Here is a 23,471-nt window from a genome sequence, read left to right on the forward strand (position 1 = left end):
TTTGTTTGAATTTAAAATGGGACTACAACCTGGTTTAACTCTGTTCTTAATTCACTAAAGTATTGGGAGAAAGCTGACATAAGAAAATCGTGTTTTTACTGAAAGAAGAAAAGCAAATGTGAGTCCAATTTAATTCATATTCTCTATCATCAAGCTGACTAATCATGTTAGATTATATATATATATTCCTCATTTTATATATATGCACATTAACTTAAAGTAAAAAAATAGGTATGAAGGAATTCACTTATGTATTCATTCTATAAACATTTATTATAGTTATTAAATGTAAACAGGCTCAATTTACCTTAAAAAGAATGGTTGCAAACTTACATTAATTGTCATATTAGGAGTAAAACATCTGAAATGTTATCAGAGGATGTTACTATCAGTTTCTATTCAGCATTTCGCTGGAAGCCACACCTGGTTCAGAAATTAAAATTAAATGTAACTATTAGAAATGAAGAGACAAAATTGTTATCATATGGTAGAATTATCTTAGAAAATCCAAGGACTGATTTTTTTTTTTTTAAAGCCACCAGTTTAGAAAACAAAACAAAGTGTAACCATCCAGATATACACAAGGCAAAGAAATATTTAAGATGAAAAAAATTAACATATGCTGGAACAAATATTAAAGAAGCAGTAATTGCTTAGGCTTCCCAGGTGGCTCAAGTGGTAAAGAATCTGCCTGCCAATCCAGGAGACGCAGGTTGGATCCCTGGATGGGGAAGATCACCTGGTGGAGGAAATGGCACTTACTCCCGTCTTCTTACCTGGGAAATCCCATGGACAGAGGAGGCAGGCAGGTTATAGTCCATGGGGCCTCAAAGAGCAGGACACAGCAACTGAACACAGGCACACTATTGTTTATGTTGTATCTGATAAGATAAATTTTACAACTTAATTTTCACAATTAAAATTAAAGATGAAATTTACATTAAATAATGAAAACCTAGTTTGTTGTTGTTGTTCAGTCACACAGTCATGCTGGACTCTTTGTGACCCCATGGACTGCAGTACGCCAGGCTTCCCTGTCCACCATCTCCCGGAGCTTGCTCAAACTCATGTCCATTGAGTCAGTGATGCTATCCAACCATCTCCTACTCTGTCATCCCGTTCTCCTCCTGCCTTCAATCTTTCCCAGCATCAGAGTCTTTTCTAATGAATCAGCTCTTTGCATCAGGTGGCCAAAGTATTGGAGCTTCAGCATCAATCCTTCTAGTGAATATTCAGGATTGATTTCCTTTAGGATTGACTGGTTTGATCTCTTTGCAGTCCAAGGCACTCTCAAGAGTCTTCTCCAACAAAGAACATAATGCCAAAATACATGAAAGAAAAGTAGACAAATATGAGAATAGGCAGAAATGTATACATAATTTAATTGTTTCTTATAGAAATAGGTTATGTAGAATTAAATGGCAATCAAACATATGGAGACAAAAGATATTTCTATAAAATAACATCTGGGTTATAGAGGATATGTTGGAAGATAATTTCAAAATAATGAAAATTCAAATTTTATGCAAGTGAATTTATGTGGTGACACCCAAGCAGTACTATAAAAGAAAAAAGTCATACTTTAAAGTCATACCGACTCAATGGACATGAGTTTGAGCAAACTCCAGGAGAAAGTGAAGGACAGGGAAGCCCTCTATATTAGGGATAAAGTAGAAATAAATGCCCCCACCCCGCACCCAAGGGGTTTGTGGTTAGAATTTAGAAAGAGAACAAAAGAAAGTAAAATAAGAAAACCAAGCATGTGTTAGAAAAGTTTGAAAAATATATGAAACCATTAATTGGTTCTTATAGATTAAACTGGTAAAATGTTGGCTCAATCATAAAAGTATAAATTAGTAAATTTGTAATTTAATAGGAGATGTATAAATCAATCAGATTTGAAAAGAATGATCAGTTTGATTCCGTATAGACAAAAGGTATGTGTTTTCCAGTAACCATATGTGGATGTGAGAGTTGACCATAAAGAAAGCTGAGCACCAAAGAATTGATGCTTTCTAATTGCGGTGCTGGAGAAGACTCTTGAGACTCCCTTGGACTGCAAGGAGATCTAACCAGTCAATTCTAAAGGAAATCAACCCTGAGCTGAAGCTCCAGTACTTTGGCCACCTGATGCAAAAATCTGATTCATTGGAAAAGACCCTGATGCTGGGAATGATTGAGGGCAGGAGGAAAATGGAGCAACAGAGGATGAGATGGTTGGATAGCCTCACTGACTCAATGGACATGAGTTTGAGCAAACTCTGGGAGAAAGTGAAGGACAGGGAAGCCTGGTGCATTGCAGGCCATGGGGTTGTAAAGAGTCAGACATGACTTAGTGACTGAACAACAAATCAGTTTGATGCTAAAAAATTAATTATTAGTATCAAAATGTCTGGCTCCTTATAAAGGCATAGTATTATAAAACCAACATTTAAAAAAGAATATGTCCCACCTGGTTATGAGAAATGATCTGTAACTTGTCAAAAATAACCAGTTAAAATGTCATCTGTTTGTAATGGCTATCCTGAGACTTTTTCAGAGTATCAAAGAACAAATCATTTCCATATGATCCCAAAGTATAGAAAATGATAGCAACATACCCAGTTCCTTTGCTGAAGTAAATGTAATTTTCATAAAAAAAAAAATAAATCAAGATAACATAAAGCTATTTAGGAGATACTTATTTATGAATGTAGATGCAAAAATCCTAATAAAATCTAAAAAATCAAATAGAGAAATATTTAGAAGAGTTGCCAAAATAATTCTGGCATTACAAAGTTGATGTAACAGCTGCAAAATACATTAGATTACTAAGAAACAATAAAAATTATACATCACTGTAATAAACACCAAAAGGGGATTAGAAAAAATTCAACTTCTATTTCTAATTAAAACTTAAAAAAACTCTCTAAAAGTATGTTTTAGAGGAAAGTATCATAGGACTCCAGCATATTATAGCTGTATGGGGCCTCACAAGTTATTAAATTCTGGCCCTATGTTTAACAGATGGAAACACATAGGCAGGGAGATAAAGTGACTTATCCAAAGTCTCTGAGCTTGGTAGTCTTGACTGCTAGTCTAGCTTGTTATTATCTGTTACTTTTCTTTTAAATTGAAAAAAGGGTATGTGTGTGTGTTCAGTAGTGGCTCTTTGTGGCTCCATTGACTGTAGCCCCCCAGCCTCCTTTGTCCACGGAATTTTCCAGCAAGAATACTGGAGTGGGTTGCCGTTTCCTCCTCCAGGGAATCTTCTCAATCTGGGGATTGAACTCGTGTTTCTTGTATCTCCTGCACTAGAAGGCGGATTTTTTTTTTACCACTGCACCACCTGGGAAGCCCCAGAAACAAGGGTGCTTCCTGTCATTTCTACTATTTAGCATCATACAAAGGAGAGATTTTTGGAACTGAATCTTAACCCATTTACCCCTGCTGCTTCATCTCTGGTAGGTAAACAACCAGTTGGTATTTCTATTAATAGCTTCTGTTTAAATGCTTCTAATGTTTGGAGAATCTTTTACTTGGGGATGCTGGCCATTTTGGAAGCTCTACTTGAAAGATGGCTCTGTGTATTGAACCAAAATCTGCCTTTCTGGACCGTGCTGGAATTGTCAGACCAGTAACTTACAAGGTTAGATGTGTGGAGTTCTACACAAGGCCATCCTTGGAGGTAAGGAAAGAAAACGTGAAAATAATTGTGTATGTTTATGCTTTTATTTTTAAAAGAGAAAATTAGGGACTTTCCTGGTGGTCCAGTGGCTAGGGCTCTGTGCTCCCAGTCTTGGGGGCCTGGGTTCGATCCCTGATCAGGGAACTGGATCCCACATGTAGCAACTAAAAGGGTCCTGCACACCACAAGAAGGACCCACGTGATGCAACTGGGATCCAGCTCAGCCAAATAAATAAATAAATATTAAAAAAGAGAAAATTAGCTTTTGCTAATATTTTAAATATGGCTTGATTTGAGAGCTCTACCTCAGTCTACATAGCATGTGTGCCATTCACCAGGAGTGATCGTGGCAGTGGTGGTGGTGGTGTGGTCACTAAGTCATATCGGACTCTTGTGACCCCATGGACTATAGCCTGCCAGGCTCCTCTGTCCGTGGCATCCTCTAGGTAAGAATACTGGAGTGGGTTGCCATTTCCTTCTCCAAGGAGTGATACTAAAAATAAAAAAATTCTGTGACTGAGGCCCTGACCAATCAGAATAAGTGATGTTCACAAGCCATCTGGTCCAAAACCAGCCCTGCACACTAGATACTTCAGGGGAAACTGGGAGTAACACAGTATAAGTTGATGGTGGTTTGTTTAATTGTAGCATATCTGTGTGTGGTTAAGTGGATTTAAGGCTTATCAAATGGTTCTTGTGAATAACCGCAAATTGAAGATAATGTGATAAAACAAGCACAAGTGAACAAGTAGAATATGATACAGTTCTTTCCTTTCAAGATAAAGTTACCATTTTAATAATGAGTGAGAAAGTGACTACTTTTCTAAAGGAACTAATTTTAAATGGAGAGAGTGTTTTTAAAACTTATTATTTAGGAGTTCAGTTCAGTTTAGTCTCTCAGTCTTATCCGACTCTTTGTGAACCCATGGACTGCAGCACGCCAGGCTTCCCTGTCCATCACCAACTCCTGCAGCTTGCTCAAACTTATGTCCATTAAGTCGGTGATGCCATCCAACCATCTCATCCTCTGTCGTTCCCTTCTCCTCCTGCCTTCAATCTTTCCCAGTATCAGGGTCTTTTCAAATGAGTCAGCTCTTTGCATCAGGTGGCCAGGCCAAAGTATTGGAGTTTCAGCTTCAGCATCAGTCCTTCCAATGAATATACAGGACTGATTTCCCTTAGGATTGACTGGTTTGATCTCCTTGCAGTCCAAGGACTTGCAGTCCAGTATTCAGGAGTGTTTTCACCATTAAATGATTGCCAAAAAGCAGGTATCTATAAAAATTTACTTTTTTAAAAAACTTATTTTTACATACTTAATAGAAGTATTCTGGCCTATAAAAATATTCCAACGAGGATCATTTCCATGGGTTTAGTTTGTTAAAAATACAAAAACACAACTTCCTCAATATTTAAAAGCTAACTGACATCTGGGAAAATTGTTATTACCAGATGAGATTGAAAAGTAAGTAAAATTTGGTAAATTTTCCATTCAGATATCCTTTTAATTGAAACCCCATATCTCCTTACTATCCTAATGAATAGGAATTCTTGTTGTTACCACAAAATAAAATGTATTAGTGGAGGAAAAACTAAATTAAAAAAAAATTTCTGCAAGATGAGATGACAATACCTAGAAAACAAGTGAACTGACCAAAAAATACTAGAGTTTAAAAATGAACCTGTCCAAGTTGCTTCCCTAAATACAATTCACTATAGACTGTGAACAACTACATAATGTATGGGTCTGTTGCTGTGACATTCTGGGAAAGTTGGGAGAACAGATCTCTGGTTGTTTAGAAGCTGGAGGTGGGGAGATTTACTGTACAAAGAGGAATGAAGAAACTGTTTTGGGTGAGAGAGTGTCGATTATAGTGATGTGTACCTTGTTAGAAGTCACAAAACTGTACACTTTATAAAGAAAGGTGAATTTTACTGAATGTAAATTATATCTCAATATACTTGACTTTAAAAACTAGATTTGAGAAAAGGTGATTTCATTCCCTAAAGGGGCAAAAATCAATGTATGTATGGGTGTTAATATGAGCGTTATAAAATGAAAATTACAGTCGAGCCATAAAGAAAGATACTTATTAACAGTAATAGCCTCTTCCTGGTTGGAAAGACCGAAAGCCAAGCTGACATTAGGCCCAGTAGGCCAGAGCAGCACATGAGGACACGTGGTCCCTCCTACTGCACAGGTGGGTTCCTTCCCCGGGGGCGGGGGCGGGGAATCAGGCCTGCCTGCCTGGGGGCGGGGCCTCGAGAGCGCTGCGGGGCGGGGCCTTTGAGAGCGGTCTGCGGGTACTCAAGTCCTGGAGTCCGGAGACAGTGGAGACAGTGAGTGTGGTCCCTCTCCTCTCCGCCCGCCCCCAGAGCAGGCCCTGTGACCGAAACTGCTCCCCCCACCTCCCACTGTCGCCACCACCTGGGAGCTCCGGCCCTAAGGCCACCCCTCTGACCCGGGGCTCCCCCGCCTCCACGCTGGGCTCAGCGCTCTGGCTTTTCAGCTGCCTTTTCTCCCTCCCGGCAGTGGCCACCCCGCGCGACGCTGAGATCCGGAAGGACGTGCAGGTGCCAGCAGTAGGGCCTGTGGTTGCCGTGGAGCATCGGCTGAATGGGGACATTAGGCCTTTGGAAGCCCGGCCTGGCCCGCCAGGATTCCTGGGGTGGGGGCAGGGCCACCTCCGGGCTTGGAGCTTTACAGGGAGCAAAGGCCGGCCAGGCTTCAGTGGGTTGGAGTGGGGTTGGTGGGGTGCAGGGGCCTTACCCCAGTGGACACCAGCTCTTCTTTCCCCATCCCTCACCCCACCTTTGGCCCCTGGGTCAGACCTACTATGGGCAGGTGCTGAAGAAGTCAGCAGACCTCCAGACCAATGCCTGTGTCACTGCAGCCAGGCCGGTCCCCCAGCACGTCCGGGAAGCCCTGCAGAATGTACACGAGGACGTATCCTTGAGGTAAAGTGCTCTGTGCTGCTTCCATGAAGACCCCAGACAGCAGTTTTCTCAAAAAATAGTGATGACAGGTCACTAGAATTAACCTGCCTTCTCCAGTCCATGGGGCTTGCCTTGCCTGTCATAAAATCGGTATAGCACAGCACTGATTACCTTACTGCTCTGTTGAAGAACATCCAGTGACAACACCCCCTCACCTCCCCGCTCCAACCCCTCCACTCCCCTAGTGAACTACCCTTTACTCACAGGATACGTTCATACTCCTTTGACCTGACATTCCAACCTGTTCAATTTGACCCTGCCTTCCTAACCAATCCTGGCTCCCTCTGATGCCCTGGACTACTCTAGGCTAACTTTTCCTTTCCTCTTACCATCAACGCAGCCAAGATGATTTCTGCCTGCCTGGCATGCTGTTATCAATCTGGAATGCTTTCTGAATCCCACCCTTCCAACACCTCACTGATGTCCTACCTACTTTGTGAAGCAGTCTTTGATCCTTGAGCACTGCTTCCCCAAACCACTATAGCACTTACTTCCTGTGCCACTGTTTTTCAATAAATAATAGAAAATGTTTTCTGTGTTTGTGTTTTACCTCCCCCATTAAACACACTTGTCTTACCTTTCTTCTTCAGTAATGCGCTTGACCTGGACCTGCATTAGATGCTCAGTTAGTGCCTAACAAATATTTTAGTTGATTTATTGTCTTACTACCTGGAACGGTGCCCATCAATTCAATGGTAACAAAGCAGTGATAGTCAGCCTTCATGGAGTTTCCAGTGTATTGGGGGAGACTAAACACTGAAAGAGAAATTGAATGAGTAATGGAAGGAAAGGAGGAAGGGAAGGAGGAAGGATTTATAAGATTTAGTGGTCCCATGTCTTATAGTTTCTAGAGGGAAAATAATAGACACATGTATATATTTTCTATTTTCCAGGTATTATGGCTGTGGTCTGGTCATCCCTGAATGTCTGGAAAACTGCTGGATTTTGGACCTGGGTAGTGGAAGTGGCAGAGATTGCTATGCTCTTAGTCAGTTGGTTGGTGAGAAGGGACATGTCACTGGAATAGACATGACAGAAGGTCAGGTGAGGCAATTTCAGGGATAAGGAGGAAAAAATTCTGAAAAGCAGTCTTTTAGAGATGAAGTTGTTTCCTTGTTACATGTCAAGGATAATTTAAGAAAGATGCTAAATGCAATGCTCATTTCTGCCATTATTGCTTCCTGACCTGGAAGCTGAGAACTTTTATGTTTAGGGGCCTCTCTGGGAGAAGGGAGTCAGAGGTTTGATCTGATATATGAGTCTCGTGATGTCTGAATGGAGTTTGATCTTTTCCTTCTTTCTGCCATTTATCATGAAAGATTTTCTTGAATGAAGAGTTTATTCAAATAAAACCCATGTATCAAACAGTGGGTTTATGCTCCATTGAATTGTCCTATGCTGTAGTAAATTCTCCTTGCCCAGATGAACCTTGTTTACTTACCTAAAATAGTCTGGGGGGAGTATATTCCATTAGTAATAGGAAATTTTAGGAAAATATTAGTGCATTCAAAAATGTTGATTATCAAATCTATTTTTTTCCTTCCTGTAGGTGGAAGTAGCTAACAAGTACATTGAATATCACATGGAAAAATATGGGTTCCAGGCACCCAATGTGAATTTTATTCATGGCTACATAGAAAAGTTGGAAGAGGCTGGAATCAAGAATGAGAGTTATGATATTGTTATGTAGGTCTGCATCCTGACTATTGTGAATATAGTCCATTTATGATTGAACACACAAACATCATCACTTTTTGTTGAATAGATTCTCATTAGGGGCTTAAAGTAAACTTAGCCTGGCTTAACAAAAGGATGGAGCTAGCCTGAGGCACTTGTAGTCCACTAGCTACCTAACATACTAGCCTAAGAGAGAACAGATTTTAAGCTGAACTGTGGTTTAGGAATGCACCCAAAAGACCAGCAAGACTCCTGAGTCTGCTTGTATAATATACATTGATCTGTTATTTTTAGTATTATTTTCATGGCAAATGATAAGATTCTGTGTTTCTGTTTTTCCTCCGAGTTGTCAAATCATGCCCAAGTGACAGCCTTAATAAAGCTGCCTTTGAGGAACTCAGCCTATTTACATGTTGTGTGAGGAATGCCTTGTGCAATAGGTGTCTGGTCCCAGGTCATTTTGTTGCATGGCCAACATCATCCTCAGAATTTTTTCTGCACACTCAAACTTGCTAATAGTTTATCGAGATTCTAAACATTCTATCTCCCTTATCTTGGGACAAAGTTGAGTGTGGGGAGGAGAGGAGGGAGGTGGGAAAAATGGTGTAGCTTTTAGAAAATGGTGGGACCACCTTTAGGGACTAAAAGGATTTGAGGGTGTCTTAGTAGTCTGAAGCTGTGCTTGACATTCTCTCTGTTCTTTTTTAGATCCAATTGTGTCATTAACCTTGTACCTGATAAACAGCAAGTGCTGCAGGAGGTATATCGAGTGTTAAAGGTGAGGAGAAGAGGGAGACAAGTTGTCTTTGAACATCAGTGAGAACACATGGAATCTGTCCTGTCTTTGTCCCCTTGAGCTGAGAGCTCCAACTCTTAATTTATCCATTAAATTAGAAAGAGTGGCAGAAAGAGGGGGTGACTGGAATACCTGAGATATGAATTTGTTTTCCTCTCAGGTTGCAAAAGGTGATAAATCTGAGAGTCACGATTGTGATTGAATATGTTAAAATTTGCTGTTTTGACTGTTTTTTGTCCTGCTTGCTGCTGTAGAGGAGCCTAGAAAAGCATTTGCAGAGCTGCAGGGACCTTGGGACTAACTCCTAAGGTTATTTTGAATATACTCTCCTAGCATGGACAGTGTTTCTCGGGGCTCCTTATTTTGTACCCATCAGTATTCCATTATCTTTGGGAAGTTACAGAAGGTGAATCTTTTACGCTACTCTCTTAAAGGAAAACTTGCAGGTGCTCCACACCCTCTGTATGTATCATGAGATGTATTTCTTCATGATAGAAGATTCTGAGATTCTTGGTTTATAAGACTGTTGCAGAGATCAAGGCTTTCGTCTGCTATTCAGGAGACCCAGGTTTAAACGATCCCTGGATTGGGAAGATCCCCTGGAGTAGGGAATGGCTACCCAATTCAGTATTCCTGCCTGGAGAATTCTGTGGACGGAGGAGTCTGGCAGGCAATAGTCCATGGGGTAGAAAAGAGTTGGACACTATGCAGAGATGATTTAACGCTGTCTTAATTAGTATGCCATTATATAGACCAGCTCATTACTTTCACCAGGGTGTACTTGTAGACGGTAGAGACATTACTGTAGAATCTAGACCTCCGTGCTCTTGAAATTAGCTAAATAAAATCTTAAAATTCCTGATAACTCATATGCCTGCGATTTTAAGGACATTTTTAAAAGATAATGTGTTATTACAAAAATAAATAACAATGTTACAAAAGTTATATAATTTTTAAGGAAGGAGACTTTATGAGTACTGTTTACTCCTGTTTTGTGAAAGCCTAGTCTGCTTTGCTTCAGATTGATTAAGTTTGTAAAGTTATTTTATTAGCTATTGGCTGAGGCACTGAAAAAAAATCTTGGCAGTTGGCTATTGATTGTAACTAGAGAGAGAGCAAGTAGTTATTTGTTCAAAAAGGGTCAACTCAGGAACTTCTGTTGTTTTTTTAAAACTTGATTTTATCCCCTCATCCCTTTCTTTGCTATCAGGGACTAATGTAATCTTTAACCTTGTTTGGATTAATTCTGCTGTTTCAGCATGGTGGGGAGCTATATTTCAGTGACGTCTATGCTAGCCTTGAATTGCCAGAAGAAATCAGGACACACAAAGTTTTATGGGGTAGGTGTTTGTGTTTTGTTTTGTTTTGAGGCAGATACTCGTTCAAGTACAGCATTCCATCCTGCTGATGTCCAGGGTGAGGCTTTGTGATATGGGAACACATGGCGTTAGGTAGCAGGCTTAGGTTCTTCTCCTCTGACACTCAACTCTGATATGACCTTGGACAATTTAATTAATCTCTTTGAGTCATGACTTCCGAACTATAAAATGTAGGTAATAATTCAGTCTGCCTCATAGGGCTGTCATGAAGATTGAATGGGATAATGTGTGTGAAAAATTCTCTTAAAAGCTCTAGTGTGGAAATGACGCCAGTTGCTCCAGAGTTGATGTGTCCTTAATTCCCTGTATTTTCATCACTATTCTGTTGATCCCTTAACTGTCATTTTCATGGAGTTTCTGGACATTGAGGAGATAAATGGCATGTGTTTGGTCAGTCTGGCTATAAAATCAAAAGTTCTTTTAAAATAAATTATGTTAAAAAATAAATTATGTTAACTTTTTTCTTATTATACAGTAAGAAATAGATATTGTTGGAACTTCCCTGGAAATCCAGTGGTTAAGACTCTGTGCTGTCAATGCAATGGGTGCAGTGTTGAACCCCCATCAGGGAACTGAGATCCCAAAAGCTGAGTGGCGTGGCCAAAAAAAAAAAGTTGGAAAATACAAAAAGAAAAAATTACTTCTAAACATGTAACTCTTTTAATAGTTTAGTATATACACTTTTAGATTTGCTTTTTTTCCTGTGGGTGAGTATAAAAATATTGGGAATATGCTGCATATAGACTTTAGTATTCCAATTTTGTTTAGCATATTTCCTAAGCCTAAAATTTTTAAAAATAATTAAAAGTGTATTATACAATTATATTGTACAGCTGTACCATATTTTATTTGGCCATTTCTTTATTGGTAATGATTTAGGTTTCTAATTTGTTGATGTAATGAACTTAAAAACTGTAAATGCCTTATGAACATTAATAGTAATTACTGTTCTAGTAGCAGATTGTTATAAGGTTAATCTGGAACTAAGAGGCAGTTTTGTAATTTTTCTTGTATTTTTTTTACTCACATAACATAGTGCTCTTCAGAATGTGACCTAATATATGCATGAATATTATGATTGATAGAACCATTAGCTAGCATATCCAGCCTTAACCTTGACTTTCTAGACCTTGGGGGACACTCAGGTCCTTCTATTTTTCTAGGACATGTGTTCTAAGTAATACCATAGCCTAATCAATTATACCAGAAGAATAACTCCCTAATATCTAGTTGTATTGGTTGATCTGTGATTTTTCTCTTTTTAGGTGAGTGCCTGGGTGGTGCTTTGTACTGGAAGGACCTTTTTATCCTTGCCAAAAAAATTGGGTTCTGTCCTCCACGTTTGGTCACTGCCAATTTCATTACAGTTCAAAACAAGGACCTAGAAAACGTGATCGGTAAGAAACAGTAGCAGGGACTGTTACAACTCCACCCTGAATGGTTCAGATTCGGTGATTAGCAAGTATCTCCTCAGTGAGTCTCACTGTGTCATCTGGAAATCTCCATCTTATCTCCCCTTTAATGGCAGCTTCCCAAAGTTTGGTGTTTCATAAAGCACTTTGAAGTTATTCAGTAAATAGAGTCATGTGCCCAGAAGGATGATTGATGGCATGCAAAGAAGAAACCATCTTTATAATATTTAAGTCTTCACCTCTTGAGCAGACCAATAACCACTGCAGTGCTGGAGATGAACCATGAGTGTATTCTGTTTTTAGGCGACTGCTGTTTTGTTTCTGCAACATTTCGCCTCTTCAAACTCCCTAAGACAGGACCAACCAAAAAATGCCAAGTTATTTACAATGGAGGAATTACAGGACACGAGAAAGAACTGATATTTGATGCAAATTTCACATTTAAGGTAAGTAAAGAATTCCATGATTTCCAGCATTCTTCCTCTTCTTACCTTTGCTCCACAAACCTTTTCTTGATCTTACATTGCTTCTCACTTTTCTGGTCTTGGTATTGTGTATGTGTCTGTGTATCTATATACACACAAGCAAACACACACACATACTTGTGGGCTTCACTGGTGACTCAGTGGTAAGAATCTGTCTGCATTGTAGGAGGCCCAGGTTCGAGCCCTGGGTCAAGAAGATCCCCTGGAGAAGAAAATGCCAACTGACTCCAGTACTCTTGCCTGGGAAATCCCATGGACAGAGGAGCCTGGCGGGCTACAGCCCATGGGGTCAAAAAAGAGTCAGACACGACTTAGTGACTAAACAACAACAAATATATACGTACATATATATGTATATAAATATATACATATATTTGCTAGACCATTAAAATGTAAGTTGCAGATATCATGACATTTTACCTTTAAATATTTCAGCATACATCTTCTAAGAATAGAATGTTCTCCTACATAACCAAATATCATTATTACCCTTTAAGAACTTTTCTATGAGAAACATCATTCATACATCTGATTAATGGTATTATAAAGATGGAAAACTGTGAGAGTACTGAGCAACTATATTTCAGTTGTTTAATTGTATTTCGGGATTAAGGAAGTGTTAGTATTTAATGATTGGAGAAGGAAATGTCAACTCACTCCAGTATTCTTGCCTGGAGAATCCCAGGGACAGAGGAGCCTGGTGGGCTGCTGTCTATGGGGTCGCACAGAGTGGGACATGACTGAAGCGACTTAGCAGCAGCAGCAGTATTTAATGATAACAGGATATTTCTACTACTCTTTTTAGAGTAGGGCTTTGTTTTCTCAAAACAGGTAAGTGCAGGCTTTGGAACTAGATAGCTGGTTTCAAATTCTAGCTCTGTTATTTACTTATTACTTGAGTAAACTTGAATATGCCACCAAAATTGTTTGAGACACAGTTTGCTCCACTGTAAAAGTAGGGATAATAATAATACTATGTGGCAGAATTTCTATAAAGATTAGCAATAATGTAGTAAAACATTGGTACTGGGAACTCAGTAAATAGAAGATACAGTCATTATTTGTTCCAAAGGTGGAAGAACTTAACTGTTTCCCTACTCTGATGTTTCGGTCTAGATAGCATTTTCAGATTTCTTAAATACTGCTGGTGCCACAGAGCCATTAATGCTTTTTCACTGATATACTGCCACTTGCCTGCTGAGTAGATTCACAGAATCAGTAAAATCATCACTCTGGTCTAGTGGCTTTCAAAAAACACATTTCTAATGGCAGAATTATTTTTTATTGAGACATAGTTGGCACATAACATTATATTAACTTTAGGTATAAAACATAGTGATTTAATATTTGTATATATTGCAAAATGATCATCCAGTAAGTCTATAGTTAATGTCCATTACCATACCTAGTTACAAATTTTTTTTTTCTTATGATGAGAAATTTCGGTATCTTTCTCAGCTACTCTCAGATATATAAAACAGTATCATTAACTACAGTCACTATGCTATACATTACAGCCTCATGAGTTATTTATTTTATAACTGAGAGTTTGTATCTTTTGACCCCCATCAGCCAATCTGCCCACCCTCTACCTGCCCCCAGAATTATTATTATTATTATTATTATTATTATTTATTTTTTTTTTTTTTTCAGAAAAAGCAGGCAGATTCTTTACCAACTGAGCTATCAGGGAAGCCCAAAATTTTATTTAAAAGACCAATACTTACTATGGGTAGGTCCTTGCCTTATGTAACCCCAGTATCTGAAGGTATACAAGCAGAATTTATCGGACAGGAGCAGAGATTGGAGACAGCTCAGAATCTCCTGTGTTAAGTCCTGGTTCCCAAGGTGTGGACCCTTTATGCACCTCCCAGGCACACTGGGACTCAAGGAAACACACTATAAGAGCCATTAGTCCAAAGACCTCATTTTAGCAACAAATAAGGTGAAACTCAGAGAGCAGTGGTTTTCTATATTTGCTTCTGAGCAGAAACGAGACGCTGGAGCGATGAGTGTCCTATTTTTTTTGGTGTTGCCACCAAAGGAAAACTGATAATGATACTGGTCAATTGCATGGAGAAACAAGCAGGAAGCTACTAGCAGCAGGGTCTGAATGTGAGAAAAGACTATGTCAAAAGGTATAGTCTTTTATCTTGATAGTAGTAGATAGAAAAACCCTTCAGGGTATTTTTCTTCTATTGAGATAAAAGTGGCATCTCTAAGAATGTCTTTCATGCTTCCCTTCAGAAAGATGAAGCTGTTGAAGTAGATGAAGAAACAGCGTCTATCTTGAAGAATTCACGATTTGCCCAAGATTTTCTAATCAGACCAGATGGAGAGAAGTTGCCAACATGTGGAGGCTATACTGCTTTAGAAGTAAAGGTTGGCTTGGCTTTTAATTCCCTAAAGTCAAACAGAGAACCATTTAAAAAATTGTTATGATCACCACAAACTGCTAAAGAAACAAATCATTACTCTTTTAGTTGGCCACCATAACTTATTTCTAGTATTTTTGTACCTATAAAATGATTTAACTTCATAACTTCATTTTTCCAATGCTGACTTGGTACATCCATCAATGGACTTTAAAGCATCCATGAACCCGTTAAAATTGTATCTGTATTTTGTTGGGAAAGAGTCTGTTACTTTCATCAGGTTTCCAAAGAGGTACAGATACAAAAAAGATCAAGAGCTACCTTGGGAAAAATTATGCAAAGTATACATATATACATACACCTTTTAACGTGGGCTTCTGTGGTGTCTCAGCAGTAAAGAATACACTGCCAATGCAGGAGATACAAGAGACGTGGGTTCGATCCCTTGGTCAGGAAGATCCCCTGGAGAAGGAAATGGCAACCCACTCCAGTATTCTTGCCTGGGGAATCCCACCGACAGAGGAGCCTGGAGGGCTACAGTCGATGGGGTCGCAAGGAATTGGACACAACTTAGTGACAAGACAGCAACAACAGACCTTTTAATGTGAGTAGTCAGAAAGATGGTACCAGCCTACATACCTACCTGCAATGTATAGTCTTTTATCTTTTCCCTGTATTCGTACTAATACGGGTATTACTCTTTAAAAAAGATGATGGTTGGATGGCATCATCGACTCAATGGATATGAGTTTGAGCAAACTCCAGGAGATAGTGAAGGACAGGGAAGCCTGGCATGCTGCAGTTCATGGGATCACAAGGAGTCAGACATGAATGAGTGACTGGACAACAACTTTTAAAAAATCTTTATCTGATAAGCAGAATATAATTTGTTTTTTTACATACACTGAGCTTTTTGGTTATGTTTACTGACCATTTACATTTCATCCATTGTGAACCTCCTATGTGATCCCTTAACTTTTTTCTATTAGAGTGATTTTTTAAATTGTTCTGTAAGACTTTGTTTATTATTATTTGTTATTATTATGTTGCAATTTTTTTCTCATTTATCTTTTCATTTCCTTTTTTTTTAATTGTGCCACATGGCATGTTGGACCTTCGTTCCCTGGGCAGGGATTGAACCAATGCCCCTTGCAGTGGAAGCGTAGAGTCTTAACAACTGGACCACAGGAGAATTCCCCTTTTTATTTGCTTTTTCTCCTGAATAGATGTTTTCAGTTTTTATGCAGTCATTTCCTTTATGGTTTCTGGCTCTGGTGTTACCGTTAGAAAGATCTGCTCTGTGTGAACATTATAAATTTACTTGTTTTCTTTTAGTGTTTTTTAAAACTTAAGGTAAAATTTGTGTAACATAAAATTCACTATTTTAACCATTTTTTAGAACCATTTTAATCTATATAATTTAGCAGCTTTTAGTCTGTTTATAATGTTGTGCAACCGTTACCACTGTCTAGTGCCAGAAAGCTTTCATCATCCCCAAAATAAATCCTATTCCCATTAAGTACTAATCCCCAATCCTCCTCTCCCCCATTCCTGGCAGTAACTAATCTGTTTTCTTGTCTCTGGATTTGCTTTTTCTGGACGTTTCGTATAAGTGGAATCATACAATACTTTGTGACCTTTGTCTGGCTTCTTTTACTTAATATAATGTTTTCAGGGTTTATTCATATAGCAGTATTTCATTCCTTTTCATAGCTGAATAATAGTCACTTATATGGCTATACCACATTTTCTTCTTTTTAATACATTCATCAGTTGATAGACGTTTAGGTTTCCACTTTTTAGCTGTTGTGAGTAATGTTGCTGTGACTGTGCATGTGTATGTGCCTCACGTACTTGTTTGAGTGGTTGTTTTGAATCCTTTTGGGTCTGTATCTAGGAGTGGAATTGTTGGGCAATATGATAATTCTCCGCTTAACTCTTTGAAGTCACCAAATTGTGTCCTACAGTGGCCACACCATTTTACAATCCTGCCAGCAATGAGCAAGGGTTCCGGTTTCTCTGCATCCTTGCCAACAGTTGTTACTTTCTCTTTTGATTGTAGCCATCTTTGTTAGAGTGAAGTGTTTGAGCCAGTATTCCAGCATATTCTGAAATGAATATTTCCTAAAATATCTTAGATTCTTATTTTAAAATTATTCTATTGGTGTAGCATTTTTAAAAGCATTTTATCACAACTTATCTCCAGTCATCTCTCACAGCCTCCCTATGAAGAAGGTGGATAGGGAGCGATAACAGATAGTAGCATCTTTCTCTTATTTATTTTTACCTTTCCCCCATTCATGCTCTCATAATTATTAATCCATTTGTTAATTTATAATATTCTATTATTTAGAATAGGCTTAGTGATGGATTTCAAGTCTTTTTTGTCTGACAGAACTTCTAACCTTCACTAAAGTCCTGCCCAGCAAAATAAACCACTTCTCTTTCTGGGGCAGGATGGTGGGGTATATGTACACAGACAGACTAAGTACCTATCTCGGCTCTGCCGCTTATGTGTAATCTTGGATTCCTTACCTAAACTCCTTAAACCCTCGGTTTCCTCATGTTTAATGGCAAGATAATAATCCCTTTTCCCCTCAGATTGTGAAAGTCAAATGGAATGATACATGTAAATGTTAGGCAATGCCTGGCAAGTAATAACATACTCAAGAAACAGAGGTGATTATGGATTTGTTTTGCTAAGATTCTTGGTCCAACTAAAGACTAAGATCCAACCAGTCCATCCTAAAGGAGATCAGTCCTGGGTGTTCATTGGAAGGACTGATATTGAAGCTGAAACTCCAATACTTTGGCCATCTGATGTGAAGAGCTGACTCATTTGAAAAGATGATGCTGGGAAAGATTGAGGGCAGGAGAAGGGGACGACAGAGGATGAGATGGTTGGATGGCATCACTGACTCAATGGACATGGGTTTGGATGGACTCCGGAAGTTGGTGATGGACAGGGAGGCCTGGCGTGCTGTGGTTCATGGGGTCGCAAAGAGTCAGACACAACTGAGCGACTGAACTGAACTGAAGATTCTTGGTATCTTGGAACTGTGTTCTGTGTGTTTGAATTCTGACCCTCTTTGCAGGATTTTTTCATCATTCTCTCATGTACCCTTTCTCCTGGCTCAGAATTTCTATAATCTTCAAGAATTTTACTTTTCTGCTCTTTATATTTTGTAGAAATATTAGAGGCATGGGGCAAACATTGATACACAAGTAACTCTTGTGCCTTTTCCTCCACCTTCTGTTACGTCACAGTCTTTTTTTTTTTTTCTTCGCACAGTGCTTGTGGGATCTTAGTTCCCTAACCAGAAATTGAACCCCGGGCTCCAGCAGTGAGCACTGAGTCCTGACCCCTGGACTGCCAGGGAATTCCCAAGCAGTCTTTGGCCACGCTGGGTCTTTGTTGCTCTGCACGGGCTTTCTCTAGTTGCGGCAAGGGGGGCTACTCCCTGGCTTGGTGCATGGTCTTCTCTTGTTGTGGAGCACAGGCTGTAAGGTACATGGGCGTCAGTAGTTGCAGCTCCCAGGCTCTAGAGTGTGGGCTGAGTAGTTGTGGTGCATGGGCATACTTGCTCCGAGGCATGTGGGATCTTCCTGGATCAGGGATCAAACCCATGGCCCTGCAGTGGCAGGTGGACTCTTATCCACCAGGGAAGTCCCCAAGAAGTCTTTTAAGAGTGAAGCTTATTAGGGAATTCCCTGGTGGCATAGTCTGAGCTAAGTGTAGAAGCCATCTCTAGAGGTAAAAAGTGATTTATTTATTTTTTGCTTTATTTGATTCTTGAGTGCTCTGCTTTTGAGGGAAAAATAACTTTTGAGGGAAAAGAGAAATTTGAAAATTCTGACTTTTCAGTCCATTGCATTTCATGAATGTGTTACTGGTCTTTTGAAATTCTTGGTCGTTCACTGATAACAAAATCTTGCTGGTCAAAATCAGCGTTTATCTGGAAATACTTTCATCATTCTATTCTCCTCTACCTGGTTTCCTGAATCCTGGTTCTGAAGGCTGTCAGAGGATTCAGTTCAGTTCAGTTCAGTCGCTCAGTCGTGTCCCACTCTGCAACCCCATGAATTGCAGCATGCCAGGCCTCCATGTCCATCACCAACTCCCAGAGTTTACTCAAACCCATGTTCATCAAGTCAGTGATGCCATCCAGCCATCTCATCCCCTGTTGTCCCCTTCTCCTCCTGCCCCCAATCCCTCCCAGCATCAGGGTCTTTTCCAGTGAGTCAACTCTTTGCATGAGGTGGCCAAAGTATTGGAGTTTCAGCTTCAGCATCCTTCCAATGAACACCCAGGACTGGTCTCCTTGAGGATGGACTGGGTGGATCTCCCTGCAGTCCAAGGGATTCTCAAGAGTCTTCTCCAACACTACAATTCAAAAGCATCAATTCTTCGGTGCTCAGCTTTCTTCACAGTCCAACTCTCATATCTGTACATGACCACTGGAAAAACCACAGCCTTGACTAGACGGACCTTTGTTGGCAAAGTAATGTCTCTGCTTTTCTATGCTGTCTAGGTTGGTCACAACTTTCCTTCCAAGGAGTAAGTGTCTTTTAATTTCATGGCTGGAATCACCATCTGCAGTGATTTTGGAGCCCCCCAAAATAAAGTCAGCCATTGTTTCCACTGTTTCTCCATCTATTTGCCATGAAGTGATGGGACCAGATGCCATGATCTTAGTTTTCTGAATGTTGAGCTTTAAGCCAACTTTTTCACTCTCCTCTTTCACTTTCATCAAGAGACTTTTTAGTTCTTCACTTTCTGCCATAAGGGTTAGTTACAAGTAAACAGAATCTTTCCCCCAGCCCACTCTGGCTGGGAAACTGTAGTTAGATGTGTTTGCTTTTGCAGGAGATAATCTTCTGCCAGCAGAGTTCTGCAGTACCTCATGTGCAGGAGGATGCCTGACCTCTGGCAGGAACGCAACTTTCTACGTGTTTGAACTGGTTTATCGGAACCATCTCCCATCTCTCTCGCCTTACTTCTTTCAGCCTAAGGTTATGCCATCAGTTCCATGTTTCTGAAATAGGACTAATTGACACTGAAGGAAGATTTGAAGAATGAAACAGCTGTGTGTCCTAGAAATACAACCTTGGGCTCTCGGAGGAGGACATTCTTATCTTTTTTATGGAAGACCTTTGTGATAGATTCCTGAGAACCACGAGCAGGAGGCATGTAGGGAATTGCTCGTATTTCTGTCATCCTATCAGTTGGTGCAGTAGGGGAATGAAAGTGCTGCTTCTTACTGGGATTTGACTCCATAATGACTGTTTTTGAGAGTCCTCATTTTTCTTTTTTCTTCTTCTCCTTTTTTAATCCTGACAAGCAAAGTGTATTTTGCTATTTAAAATAATTATTAAAACGCTGCAGCATCTACAGTGATGCAGATAGGGTGTGTGCTATGTCCTGTCTTGCTCTAGTTAATAGTCGTGGGAGTAATCACACGACAACAGTTGTTGTTGTTCAGTCACTGAGTTGTGTCCGACTCTTTGCCACCCCATGGACTGCAACTCGCCAGGCTTCCGTGTCTCTCACTATCTCCCGGAGTTTGCTCCAACTCTTGTCCACTGAGGCAGTGATGCCATCCAGTCATCTCACCCTCTCTTTGCCCCCTTCTCCTCCTGTCCTCAGTCTTTCCCAGCATCAGGGTCTTTCCCCATGAATTGGCTCTTCAAATCAGGTGGCCAAAGAACTGGAGCCTCAGCTTCCGCATCCATCCTTCCAATGAATATTCAGGGTTGACTTCCTTTAGGATTGACTTGTTTGATCTCCTTGCTGTCCTGGGAACTCTCAAGAGTCTTCTCCAGCACCACAGTTTGAAAGCATCAATACTTCAGCGCTCAGCTTTCTTTATGGTCCAACTCTCACATCCATACATGGCTACTGGAAAAACTATAACTTGGACTGTACAGACCATTGTCGGCAAAGTGCTGTCTCTGCTTTTTAACACACTGTCTAGGTTTGTCATAGCTTTTCTCTTAAGGAGTAAGCGTCTTCTAATTTCATGGCTGCAATCACCGTCTACAGTGATTTTGGTTGTAGTCTAGAGGACCTAATCTTTATCGAACAGTTAGTATGTTGAAGGCACCTCATTATTTCGTCCTCATAATACTCCTTTTCTTCATTTTACAAATGAAGAACAGGCTCAGAGAGATTAATTTGCTGATTCAAGGTCACACAGCTAGAAAGGAGTAAATCTGAACCCACATCTATTTCTGGAGCTGACATTCTTAACCAGTATGCTGCACTAGCTCTCCATATCTATACTGTTCATAGAAGCACAGTTAGTATTGGAAAGGGCTGCTTGTCAGGGTGTCCCACCTTCTATTTCCTTCAAGTTTTGAGAGATTTTCGGGCTGGTTGCAGACATTTGGAAGTGGTACTGATATTACTTGTACATCTTTCTGTTTGCAGTTACAAATAACTTGTTTGTAACTTGTAGGTTGCAGTCCACCAACAAATAATAAGAGTGTAAGATCATGTTTAGTGAGTTCATTTTCATTAATAAGGTGGCTTGTGCATATTCTTGATGTGCAGTCTTTGTGCCTGGTTCTTCTCTGACTCTGTTGGCACTGCTGGTAGAGGTATCTCATTAGAAGGTGAAAGGAGGGAAAATAAAGACTGCTGTCTTATCTTTTGAACGTTCCACTTACTCTGCCCTGAAATCTTACTGGTTACGGTTGGCAATCTCAACATCTGAATATCAGTGATTGCTAATGAGGGCTCTGGTATCTGGGACTTCCCTTCTTCTCTTGCACACATGTTTCTAGAGATTAGAGTAAGGGAAGGGAAGAAGATCCAGCATGTCAGTAGCTCAGTTCCAAAAAGGTAAAAGGCACAAACAAACGGGAATCCCATGGAATAAAGCAAAATCAACTCTTCTGGCCCAAAAAGGAACTTTCAGAAGCTTTAAACGAAGTTTACCTTGAAAATAGTGATAACTTGATTAGAAACTTCAGGAAAAGATAGCCACCTTGATAAGTGAGTCACTGATGCTGCTCCCGGACCCCACAGAACTGTACAGTTTTGTCCTCCTTGTAGGAAATAAGCATTAAGTCCAGCTGAAATGTTAGTGTCTGTCAAAACGTCTTTAACTTATCCTTTCGTCTTGGTTTGTGTTTTGACAGGATGTGATCACAGATCCATTTGAGCTTGCAGGGAGGTCTGACAGTGCAGAGTCCCGAAGTTCCCCTGCTGTTGGTGGCTGCTGCAGTACAAAGAAATGCTCCTAAAACAACAGCTGAGCAGAAGACAGTGGGCAGGAGGTGAAAGAATGAGTTACACATGTCTTAACCCCCCCTTTCCCATAGCCCATACCACAAGAAAGAACAAGTGACAGAAGTCCACTGATTTCTAGGTAAAAATAAATGAGTTATCTTTACAAAGTATTAAAGCTTTATATCAAAATCACATAAAGACCCGTTAAGCCCGGTTCCTCTTACCTGATTCTGGTGCCACCTGGTGGCCAGAAATGGAACTGAGCAGCAGTCTGAAAGCTTGGCCCATGGGCAAGGAAGGCTTTAGAAAAGAGAGTTGGCCGAGTCTCAGGGAAAACATCTTCCTTCTGACCTGCTTAGAACCTTTTGGACTTTTCACCATGTGTACTCATTAAACAAAGCTCTTACTGAAATCATTTGAATCATGCCAAAAGATTGCCAAATCAAATTTGGTAGGAGTGCTTTTGAGATAATGGTCTTTTATATCAGTTTTTTTCCTCCAGTGTGCAATTGAATAAAGAAAAAACCCAAGTGTTAATTTTTTTGACTTCAGTTTACCCTAACGTAAGACAACATGGTGGCCATATGCGGTAAATCTTAACCAGAACAGGAAAACAGTTTGATACTTTTTAAAAGACAAACTAGATGTAAAGATGATGGGTTTTCTTTTCCTTTATAAAATGCCCTAGTTAAACCTGTAGGAAAGTATTAGGTTTAGTCCTAGTTTCCATAGTTAAAGAAGAAGATTGAGGGATTCTTCTCTCCTCGATCTTCAAGGATGGTTGCATCATTAGAAATTAAAAACCTTAAGGGAAGTTTCAAGAATGTTTAGATCAATTGAAGACCAGTTGTACTTGAAGACTTTGTTAGGGGCAGAATGTGTAAGTCACATATAAGCCAAGGCCCTGGTCATCAGGAGCTGATGGTTCAGTTTTTAAATAACCTTCAAGCAATGAAGAATTTTAACAAGCAAATATCAACTAGTTGCTCTGAGTTCAGTGCAGAAAGAATAAGGGGGGAACACGCATGACTGAAGAGTTTTCTTAGAGGTAGGAAAATTTTTAGGTCTTCTAAAACATTGGAATGAATTTATAGGACATGAACCCTCTTTTAATAGAGCTGTACAAAATGGAAAAACTCTCAGATTTCTGAATGGGTTCAGGTATAGACACTAACTACTACAAACTGAGGAAAGGACTGGTGGTATATTTCAAGGCCAATGCATCTGTGTGACCTTGATTCTAAACAGTGCTTTCTTGGTTGTAGAGTTCAATATCTATTCAATCATAACCTACTTCAGTGACAGTATTACTTAGAATGGTACAGCTGGGATTAAGCCTACTTTGCTATTCATAAGTGATCGGTGGTCCTGCAACAGTAAATGATGAAAAGATATGGTGTTCTGATTATTTGGTTTATTCAGTTTAGTTCAGTCACTCAGTCGTGTCTG

General features: G+C 39.8%; 1 protein-coding gene across 5 annotated transcripts; it reads left to right on the top strand.

Annotated features, from left to right (window-relative positions):
* Positions 1-32: 32 nt before the first annotated feature.
* AS3MT (arsenite methyltransferase) lies at positions 33-22,559 on the top strand. Of its 5 annotated transcripts, none has more exons than XM_070470099.1 (12): positions 33-118; positions 3,479-5,868; positions 6,201-6,241; positions 6,498-6,625; positions 7,558-7,708; positions 8,214-8,350; positions 9,050-9,119; positions 10,396-10,477; positions 11,782-11,913; positions 12,232-12,374; positions 14,661-14,795; positions 21,932-22,559. In XM_070470099.1, the coding sequence occupies exons 2-12, from the start codon at positions 5,838-5,840 to the stop codon at positions 22,034-22,036; spliced, it is 1,155 nt and encodes a 384-aa protein (XP_070326200.1). In that variant the 5' UTR covers positions 33-118; positions 3,479-5,837; the 3' UTR covers positions 22,037-22,559. The 5 variants fall into 5 exon arrangements, with proteins under 5 accessions (XP_070326200.1, XP_070326201.1, XP_020753559.2 ...); XM_070470100.1 differs by having other exon boundaries at positions 84-3,667; positions 5,768-5,868; XM_020897900.2 differs by lacking the exons at positions 33-118; positions 3,479-5,868 and adding an exon at positions 5,913-6,007.
* The last annotated feature ends 912 nt before the right edge of the window (positions 22,560-23,471 follow it).

The sequence above is a fragment of the Odocoileus virginianus genome, chromosome 7, assembly GCF_023699985.2.
Source record: "Odocoileus virginianus isolate 20LAN1187 ecotype Illinois chromosome 7, Ovbor_1.2, whole genome shotgun sequence".
Classification (NCBI taxonomy): Eukaryota; Metazoa; Chordata; class Mammalia; order Artiodactyla; family Cervidae; genus Odocoileus; species Odocoileus virginianus.